The 10,309-nt window shown below is 56.8% G+C and overlaps 1 protein-coding gene across 1 annotated transcript; it reads right to left on the bottom strand.

Moving 5' to 3' along the window:
- Window positions 1–21: 21 nt before the first annotated feature.
- EEF2 (eukaryotic translation elongation factor 2) lies at window positions 22–10,103 on the bottom strand. The gene is made up of 15 exons (XM_017839635.1): window positions 9,984–10,103; window positions 8,700–8,914; window positions 7,295–7,476; window positions 6,995–7,206; window positions 5,930–6,108; window positions 5,563–5,668; window positions 5,178–5,291; window positions 4,901–5,039; window positions 4,082–4,277; window positions 3,629–3,887; window positions 2,975–3,082; window positions 2,534–2,887; window positions 1,472–1,654; window positions 1,046–1,178; window positions 22–248 (listed from the first exon to the last, which is right to left on the bottom strand). Exons 1-15 carry the CDS (start codon window positions 9,984–9,986, stop codon window positions 55–57), a joined length of 2,577 nt encoding a protein of 858 aa, XP_017695124.1. The 5' UTR covers window positions 9,987–10,103; the 3' UTR covers window positions 22–54.
- Window positions 10,104–10,309: the final 206 nt, after the last annotated feature.

The following is a 10,309-nucleotide window of genomic DNA, read 5'->3' as shown; positions in this document are numbered from 1 at the left end:
AATTAATTAATTAATTTTTTTCCCCCCCGTTCTCCCAGAGTTCCATGAGTGTAATTAGAGTTTGTCCAGGAAGTTGTCGAGGGCAGGGATGCCTTCCTTCAGCCCTTTGCGCTTGCGGGTCTCGGCGACCACCTGGCAGGGTCGGCTGGTGCTTTCGAAGGGGTCCCCGGGCAGGATCTGCCAGTGGTCAAACACACACTGGGGGAAGGCCTGGCCCCCCGTGTTGGACCTCAAATCCGCTGTGAAACCTGGGAGGAACGAGAGGAGACGTGAGGTGGGATGGGGTGGTGGTGGTTTGATGTCACCGCCAGTAAACCCATGCTCCGGGTCACCACAGGAACCCAGAGCAGCTCCTGAAAGCCTCCTGAGATGCCAAATACAGCTGCAACAAGAGGTGAGGATGGAGAGAAGGCTTCAGGGAGACCTTCTAGCACCTTCCAGGGCCTACAGGGGCTACAAGAGAGCTGGAGAGGGACTTTGGAAAAGGGATGGAGTGACAGGACAAGGGGGAATGGCTTCCCACTGCCGGGGGGCAGGGTTAGATGGGATAGTGGGAAGAAATTCTTCCCTCTGTGGGTGATTGATGAGATACTGGCCCAGGATGCCCTGAGAAGCTGTGGCTGCCCCATCCCTGGAAGTGTCCAAGGCCAGGCTGGAGCAACCTGGGCTAGTGGAAATGTCCCTGCCTATAGCAGGGGATGGGATGAGATGACCTTGAAAGGTCCCTTCCAACCCAAAATGTTCTGCAACCATGTTTTTTTCTCCCAGAAACAAGAAGAAACTGCCTGAAGTTGCACCAGGGGAGGGTTAGACTGGATATTAGCAGTAGTTTCTTCTCCAAAAGGGTGGCCAAGCCCTTGCCCAGGGCACTGGTGGAGTCCCCATCCCTGGAGGGATTTAAAAGCTGTGTGGATGTGGCACTTTGGGGACATGGGTTAGTGGTGGCCTTGGCAGTGCTGGGGGAACAACTGGACTCAATGATCTCTGATCATTCCCAAGGGTCTCCCTCTCCCTCCCAGGCTGGCTCCAGGACTGGCACACTCACCAAAGGACTCGTTGACAGGCAGGTAGGCCTTGACCACAAACATGGGGGTCCCAGCCACCTGGGTCTCCTCAAACACGTGGCCACGCTTCCTGTTCAACACTCCGTAGATGCCACCAACCACCTGCTCCGGGCACTGCAAGAGAGAAGAGCCAGGACCTCAAACTCCCTCCTCACCTTGTCTTTCTCCTCGACCCTCAGTTCTATTTAACCCAGAAGTTTTCACACTGGGAGACTTTCCACGTGAGCAAGTGGAAATCTGGGAATCCTGGGATGTGTAAAAGGAAGGGGGAGAGGGAAGCTGCTCTGAGGAGACACAACTGTGTCCATCGACTCTGCCGGAGCCCCAACAGCAGCTCTGGGATCTTACAGGAAGCAGAGCTCCCTCCCTCCTCTGTGGGGGTGTGTGGGGTGATGGAGGCTCCTCACCTGGATCTCCACCAGGTAGATGGGCTCCATGAGGCGGGGCTGGGCGGTGAGCACGCAGGCGTAGAGGCAGCGCCGGGCCGTGGGGATGATCTGGCCGCCGCCGCGGTGGATGGCGTCGGCGTGCAGGGTCACGTCGTGCACGTCGAAACGCACCGCCCGCATGTTCTCCTCGCACAGCACCCCCTGGCAAAGCAAAGGGAGGGCTCAACCAACAGCTCAGGGACCCCCAGACAGGAGGTTCCAGTCCTTTGGCTCTGTGGAAGCAGCTCCTAAAACAGGAAGCCCACCAAGGAGCCACTTGGCCACTCAACCTCCTTGCCGAGGGATGAACCTGCAAGCCTTCAAAAGGTTGGACTCTTGGATTTTGCTGGCATGTCCCAACCTAAGGACTGTGTGAAGGACCAGCTGGTCCCACCACTGTGGCTCCTCAAATGTGCCTGAAGCCACTTTTAGCAGCATCCTCACAGATCAGATCCAAGGTTCAAGCCAGAAGAGCTGACACACATTTATGGTGCTAAAACCCCCATTCATAGTGCTGAAACTCCAAGTATTTGCCCAAGGAAAACAGGGATTTTTGTCCCAGTAATGTGACAAGAGTTGTTGGCTTTGGACTGAAATGAACTTAAAGTACACAGGAAAATTAATCCCTTCTGGGTTTTTTTTGCTGTTCCCAGTCTACCTGCCAATTTATCTCAGAGTCCTCTCCTAAAAAAATTATTAATTATAAATTATTTAAAGTTATTATATAAGCCTCAACAGGGATGTGGCCCTCAGAACACCTTTCCTTTCCTTCTGATGCCAGTTGTGTTATTCACCTGGACAGTTCCTGTCCCAGCTGTTACATTTTGCTGTCTGAAAAGCACGATAACCATTTAAAACGTGAACTTTGTGCTGCCACGCTGGATTTCCTCACAGTGGCAGGAGAAAACTTTTGAGGTTCAGCGGGCCTGAACTGCTACACCTTCACTCACCCTAAAAGACACTAAGCTACAGATTTCTTCCCCCAAAAGTTTCTTTGCACCGGAGGACGCGCAGGAGCCACCGATGCCACCCAGCCCTCACCTCCTTGGTGGCCCACTGGAAGCCGGCCACCACGCTGTCCTTGATCTCGTTGAGGTACTGCACCCCCTTGGTGATGTCGGTGAGGATGTTGGGGCCGGTGCCGTCGGGCCCAAAGCACCAGATTTTCCTGGCCTCGGTGACGTCCCACTCGTACTTCTCGGCCAGGTACCGCGCCCGCTGCTTCAGCTCCTGCCGGGCCGAGACCTCGCCCTTGTCGATGTCCTCAGCCAGCCCGTCGGGGAAGGGCCGGGCCTTCATGTACAGCCTGTTGTGTTTGTTGGGGGACTTGGAAAGGCACATCACGTTGGACTCCTCGCTCACCGTCTCGCGGTAGGACACGACAGGATCCGATTTCTGAGGCGGCACGGAGCAGAGAGAGGCTGTGAGACGCCCGAGAGCAGCTCAGCAACACCCACCCTGAGCTCACTGACTGCTCCCTACCTTAATGGGGATGCAGGCGTGGTCCTCCTCCAGGTCCTTCAGGCAGATCTCCAGGTGCAGCTCGCCGGCGCCAGCGATGATGTGCTCCCCAGACTCCTCAATGATGCACTGGAAAGACCACGAACAGCAGGTGAGGCTGCTGTTGCCACAGGCAATGCTCTCACCTCTGCTTTTTGGGTTTGACCCACAGCTGCTTTTAGATGCTCCTTCCACTGATCTGGGGGTGACAAGGCACCAAGGGGCAAGGCAGCACTTTGGTAGGGCTGGGACCAACACTCAACTCAAGACTTGCCTGCCAGCACTGCCAGTGCACCCAGGACTGGAGATTAGGACTCAGGACTGGAGATTAGGACCCCCAGTGCACCCAGGACTGGAGATTAGGACTCAAGACAGGAGATTAGGACTCCCAGTGCACCCAGGACTGGTAATCAGGACCCAAGACAGGAGATTAGGACTCAGGACTGGAGATTAGGACTCAGGACTGGAGATTAGGACTCCCAGTGCACCCAGGACTGGAGATGAGCTCAGCTGATTAGAACATGGTGGTAGCAACACCAAGGTTGTGGCTTTGATCCCTGTACGGATCAGCTGGACTCTGATCCTTGTGGGTCCCTTCCAACTTGGAACAGGCAGCAGGACCTTCTGGACACTCACCTGCACCATGGGGTCAGACTTGGCCAGTCTCTTCAGCCCCTCCACCAGCTTGGGCAGGTCGGCCGGGTTCTTGGCCTCCACGGCCACGCGCACGACGGGGCTAACGCTGAACTTCATGACCCTCATGTTGTGGGCGTGCTCGAAGGTGGTGATGGTTCCAGTCTTCACCAGGAACTGGTCCACACCGACCAGCCCCACGATGTTGCCGCAAGGCACGTCCTCGATGGGCTCCACGTAGCGGCCCATCATGAGAATGGTCCTGCCCAGAGGGAGAGGTGGTTTAAGTGACGCTGGAAAGGGGAGGAGGATCCCACCAGCAGCACCCCAGAGTTCAGCAGATACTTGGAGATCCATAACCAAGCACCCTGACAGACCTCAGAGAAGAGAAGTGACCCAACACAGCACCAGAACACCCAACCTGAAGCCCAGAGCACCCTCCAGGCCAGGACCAACCTTTGAATTGGCTTCAGGTACAAATCCTCCTTCTTGCCAGGCGTGTAGTTTGGTCCCATGATTCTGACTTTCAAGCCAGTTGAGACGAGACCAGAGAAGACACGGCCAAAAGCGTAGAAACGTCCTTTGTCAGAGGTTGGCACCATTTTAGAGATGTACATCATCAGGGGGCCTTTGGGGTCACAGTTCTTAATGCCTGGGAAGAAGAGGGGAGAGACCAATTTAGCCCACAGTTATTGATGGAACTGGCATCACACCCTGTGGCCCCACACCCCCAAATGCCAACAGGAGACCTTCACCCACTGCTGTCCCAGTCTGTGGGGTTCTGTCCAGGGCGCTGGCAAAACCAGAGGGGAAGGGGGGAATGGCTTCCCAATGCCAGAGGGTAGGGTTGGATAGGATACTGGGAAGGAATTCTTCCCTGGGAGGGTGGTGAGGCCCTGGCACAGGTTGGGCAGAGCAGCTGTGGCTGCCCCATCCCTGGAAGTGTCCAAGGCCAGGCTGGACAGGGCTTGGAACACCAGCAGGTGTCTTTGCCCAGGGCAGGGGGTGGGACTGGATGACCTTCAAGCTCTCTTCCAACCCAAACCATTCTAGAATTCCATGAAAGATCACCAAGAGGTTTTCAACAAATGCAGGCTTAGCTGGAGCCTCTGGCTACTCTCCACATCCTCAGCCAGCTCAGTCCTCCGGAGCAGAGCCGCGAGCCACTAAGCCTGCTTGATCCTTGCAAGAAAAACCTCCAGCCTCAACAATTCCAGACATGGAGAACAAGCTGGTTCCAGGCGTGTGGGAGCTCTAACCAGCAGCTCGTCCTACCTATGGCAGCCTCATCGTCGGGGGGGCCCTCGTAGAGCAGCTCACAGCGGTACTTCTGGGCTGTCACGGGGGAAGGCAGGTGGATGGTGATCATCTGCAGCAGGGCATCTCCAGCGGGCAGCCACCGCCTCATCACGGCCTGGGCAGGGCACCAAGACCCAGTCAGAGCGTTCACAACCTGCAGTCCACCTCCCCCTTGCTCCCCCACCTCCCACCTTCCCACCCAAACAGGTTTAAGTCGACACAACTCGTGTCCTCCCCAAGACTCAGGCCTCACCTTCAGCAGGGGTTTGCCCTCCTTGTCCTTGTCTTCGCTGTCCAGCTTGATGTCCAGTTTCTCAATCAGTTTTGCAGCTTCTTCTTTCTTAAAATTCATGATGGCATCGAAAACCTGCAACGAACAGCAGCGCTTGGAGCGTCGCCGCGACCCAGTTTGGAGCAGCAGCACCAACGTCTCTGCAGGGAATTCCCTGTGCTCACACACAACCTCCCTCCAAGGAGACTCAGCCAACCTGCCCCCAGAGCAGCAAGATGTGTCAGACAGTTAAATTTCTTCAATCAAACAGAAGTCAGGTCAAAGTGAAGAAATTTTCCATCATCACGCACGGGGAAAAGCGGGAGAGGGGGAGGCACCGGCCAGGGCGGAACCCTGAGGAGCTCACCTTGAAGATGGGGTCAAGGATGAGCTGGCAGAAGGTCCTGGGCAGTTTCTTCCCATCAGGGCTGGTGGCAGATTTGCTGAATTTGCCAGTAGCAGGATCAAAGTACCTGGAGAGGGAATGAAATCAAACAAACCTCAGTGCTCAGCTTAGCTCCAGATACATGGCTTTGTTCTGCCTGTTCAGGGTACACTGAGGAAGTGCCACCTTCGTGCCTTCCCCCTCATTAAGCTTTTCAGCACTCACCAAAATTGAATTAACTCCTGTTAAATCAGGCCCAACCACACCCTCCCTCCTTACCCACCTACTGCAGTGTCAGGCTGCAGCCACGCGGAGCTGAGCTGGAATTCCAGTCACGGTTCCACCTCACCTGTCTCCCCACAGCTTCTTCATCATGTCTTCTACTTTCTTGGCACGCTCGGAGGGGCTCAGCTGGGCATCTCCCTTGGCAGCAAACTTTGCCACGTACATCTCAGCAAACTGCTTGAGGGTGAAGGCCCAGCCGTGCAGGCCGGAGCCGAAGCCCACGGTTCCCAGCACGGGATCAATCTGAGAGGGAACAGGAGAGCTGGGTTAGAGGAACAGCCCTCAGCCAGCTCCATCCCAAACAACATTCCAGTACAAAGATGGAGCCTCGGGACACTGGACTGGTTCTGTCACAGGGACAGCTCTGCACCACAGAACTACACTGGTTTTCCTTCACTCCAGCCAGGTGTGTACTCAGCTTAATTCCTGTGCAGGTAAGATTCCCATCCTTCCCAGGGAAGATCAGGAAAGTAGGGATATCTCCTGCGTGCAGGAGCAAAGCACGAGCTTCTCCTGAGAACCTGTGGCCAAGAGCCCTGCTCCAGGAACCCAGCGGGAGTAAAGCACAAGCTCTTCCTCAGAATCTCCATCCAACAAACCTGCTCCCTTTCCCAGCAACCCAGCAGGAGCTGGGAAACACCTCCTGGCCTTCCATTCCAGGAGCCAGCCAGGGGAGAGGTGCTGTGGAGGATCCTCCATCACCCACCACCTCAGATGTGATGTGGGCAAAACAACATCACTCTTTGTGCGGAGAGGAAATCGTGGAATCACAGGATGGTTTGGGATGGGAGGGACCATAAAGCCCCTCCAGTTCCAACCCTCTGCCATGGGCAGGGACACCTTCCAATATTCCAGGTTGCTCCAGGCCCCATCCAACCTGCCCTTCAACACTTCCAGGGATGGAGCAGCCACAACTTCTCTGGGAACAATCCCTTCTTTTATTTAAAGCCTTTATTTGCTCAAGCCTTGAACAGATTTTGGAGGGAAGCCAACAAGAGCCCCAAGCCACCACAAACCCAGGGAGCTGAGGCACCTTTGACATCCCACTCTCACTCCTCCACTCCAGAAACAATTCCTGAGGAGGAAACCGCTCCCTCTCCCCAAGGTGGATCATTCCAAACCCACTCACCATGATGTTTCCCATGGGGCCGCTCTCTCCCTCTCCATAGGTGGAGATGATGACGTTGACGTTCTCCACGATGCGCTGGAAGGTCTGGTACAACTCCTCTGGCTCCAGCTGCAGCTCCAGCAGCGCCCGGTCCATCTTGTTCATCATCAGCACGGGCTTGATCCTCTCGGCGATGGCCTGACGCAGCACGGTCTCTGTCTGCACGCACACGCCTGCCAAGCACGGGGAATGAGTTATCCCTGCCTCCAAACTCTCCCAAAAAACACGTCCCAGCCGCACAGGGAGGCAGCAAAACCTTACCAGAGACACAGTCCACCACGACCAGGGCGCCGTCGGTGACGCGCAGAGCCGCGGTGACCTCCGAGGAGAAGTCCACGTGCCCGGGGGAGTCGATCAGGTTGATCAAGAAGCCAGAGCCATCCTTGCTCTGCTTGATGAAGGCCAGGTCGTTCTCAGAGAGCTCATAAAATAGGGAAATAGCTCTGAAAGAAAGGAACAGCTGTTAAAATTATGATCTCTGTGTTAGTCTTCCCTAATCCTGAGAAACATTTTCTCCCACACCAACAACTGCCACGACTGGATGTGGGACTCAGTGCTCTGGTCTAGTTGACAAGGTGGTCAAGGGTTGGAGTGGATGACCTTGGAGGTCTTTTCCAACCAAATGATTCTGTCTGGGCTTAAGGATTCCCTGAAGTGTCTTCCTGGGAGGTTGGTGTGGGAGAAAACAGGAGCACAGACTAAAAAATCTGCCTTTCCTAAGTCATAATATTGTCCACAAATCCCAACCTCCTCCATGAATCCCTGCACTTTCAAGCACCTAAAGAGGATTCCACTTCTTTAACCAAGGATTTAGGCTTTTCCTACCAGTCCCAACCCCCTTCTCCATCCCTTTTCAGGCCCTACATGGTCCTCAAATCCTCTGTGGCGACAAAGCCACCAGAAATGCTCCTGAGACTCTCCACTCCACATCCACGGGACACCCAAAAGTCCTGGGCCTAAAAGGGAAGGCTGAAGCTCCTGCTGCACATTTATCTCCCAGGAACAGTTACAGGATTGACCAGAAGCCAACCAACACTTGTCATGGCAACAAAGCCACCAGAGATGCTCCCCAGACTCTCCACTCCACGTCCACAAGACATCCACCAAACCTGGAGCTAAAATGGGAGGGTGAAGCTCCTGCTCCACGTTATTTCCCAAGGATTGCTCAATTATTGACCATAAGCCAACCAACACTTGTCACCTCACTTTGTCATGGCGACAAAGCCACCAGAGATGCTCCCAAGACTATCAACTCCATATCCACTGGACATCCAACAATCCTGGTGCTAAAATGGGAGGGTGAAGCTCCTGCTGCACATTTATCTCCCAAGGAACTCACTGACTGACCAGGAGCCAGCCAACACTTGTCACGGCGACAAAGCCACCAAGAGTCTCCGCTTCGCATCCATGGGACATCCAACAATCCTGGGGCTAAAATGGGAGGGTGAAGCTCCTGCTTCACATGATTTCTCAGGAATTCCTCAACCATTGCCCAGAAAATCAACGTTTGTCATCCCACTGAAGACACTCCTGAGCTTCTCAACCGGCCCGGAGCAGCCCGATGCCACCTCCTCCCACCTCCACCTTCTCCCACCTCGAGGGCGACTCAAACACCGGGGGCTGGGCTCAGGGAGGACCCCGAGGAGGGCGAGGGGAGGGAACTCACGTGGATTTGATGGTGATGCAGCGCTCCTGCTCGTCCTTGCGGGTGTCGGTGAAGCGGGTCTCCCCGGCGCGGGCCGACGCGATGATCCCGGCCTTGCACACCAGGGAGTCCGTCAGCGTGGACTTGCCGTGGTCCACGTGGGCGATCACGGACATGTTCCGGATGTTGGCCTTTTTGTCCATGATGGCCCGTATCTGGTCTACTGTGAAGTTCACCTTGAAAGGGAGGAGAGGGATTTTGGGTTTGTTGCAACTCCAAAGAATTCAGATCTCCACCCCGTGTGCTCACGGTGACGCCGGCTCTGCCCGGGTGACAGCGTGACCCACTGCAGTGGGGCTGCAGCACCAACACCTCCGTGCCTCAGGCCACCAAAACTGAACCTGAGGGGCAAAAACCCTTCAAAACACACCTAAGGGGGGCAAAACCCCTTTAAAACCAAACCCTGGGGGGCCATAACTGATCCAAGACAGAGCCCGGGGGGGGCGGGTAAAAGCCCCTCAGAAACAAACACAGGTGGCAACCTGTCACCTGAAGCCTGGAGGTAAAACACCCCTAACACGAAACGCAGGCAGGTAAAACCTCCTCAAAACCGAGCCCAGGAGGGCAAAACCTCTTTAAAACCAACCCCAGGGGGGCAAAACTCACCCAAGACAGAGCCAAGAGGGGGAAAGCCCCTCAAAAACGAACACAGGTAGTAACTTGTCACCTGAAGTCTGGAGGTAAAACAATCCCAACACTGAACCCGGGGGGGTAAAACCCCCTCAAAACCGAAAGCGGAGGGCAAAACCCCCTCAAAACCCAACCCATGGGGCAACCTGTCACCCTAAACCGAACGCGAGAGGGGCAACCCCTCATCCCAAAGCGAATCAGGAGGGGCAAAACCCCCTTTAAACTGACTCCGGGGGACAAAACTCCCGTCAAAGCGAGCGGGGGGGGGTGACGGTGGCGGTGCCAGCCCGGCCCGCAGCGTTACATAAGGCAGCGCCCGCACCGCAGCGCCCCGGCCCCGCGCCGCCACATCAGCGCGGCCGCTCCCGCTCCCCTCAGCCCCGCCACCACCCCCGCGGAGGGGGTGACACGTCCCCCCCGCGTCCCCATTGCCCCACCACATTCCCCCCCCCCCGCCCCGCCCTCCCCGTGCCGCCGCGGCCCAGCCCGGGCAGCACAGGCCGCATCGGGCGGCGCGGGGCCGCGCGGGAGCGGCGGGCGCGCCATCGCCGGCGGTGCGGGCGAAGCGGAGGCCGCTGGTGGCGCCGGCGGCGGCGGCGGGCGGCCGGGGCTCACCATGGTGGCGGATGGCGGCGGATGCTGCGGGGCGGGGGGGGCGCGGCAATGGCGGCGGCTCGGCCCTGTCTCGCTGGCGAGCGCAGAGCGGGCGGAAGAGAGCGCTGACGTCAGCCGGTCCCCTCTTATAGGGCGGGGGGCGGTGCCGGCGCGCGGCGCCTGCGCGCCGAGGCCGCTCTGCCCGCCGGACTCTATGGTTTGGTGGGGTGAGGGAACGGGGAGGGAGGTTTGTGGGGTGAGGGGGGAAGGGCGGTTGATCCGCCGCGCCGGGAACACGCGGGTTGTCACCGGGGCTACACCCGCGTCGCTGTACCGAAAACAGCGAG

The sequence above is a fragment of the Lepidothrix coronata genome, unplaced genomic scaffold (assembly GCF_001604755.1).
Source record: "Lepidothrix coronata isolate B3197 unplaced genomic scaffold, Lepidothrix_coronata-1.0 Scaffold443, whole genome shotgun sequence".
Classification (NCBI taxonomy): Eukaryota; Metazoa; Chordata; class Aves; order Passeriformes; family Pipridae; genus Lepidothrix; species Lepidothrix coronata.
The sequence above is the reverse complement of the archived record's forward strand: the minus strand, read 5'-3'. Positions and strand labels throughout refer to the sequence as shown.

Excerpts from the sequence above, each read along its gene's own strand:
- EEF2 (XM_017839635.1), bottom strand. Across the intron at positions 4,278-4,900 it reads CGACGATGAGGCTGCCATAG|GCATTAAGAACTGTGACCCC; the intron begins GTAGGACGAGCT and ends TCTTCTTCCCAG. Across the intron at positions 1,655-2,533 it reads TCCAGTGGGCCACCAAGGAG|GGGGTGCTGTGCGAGGAGAA; the intron begins GTGAGGGCTGGG and ends TTGCTTTGCCAG.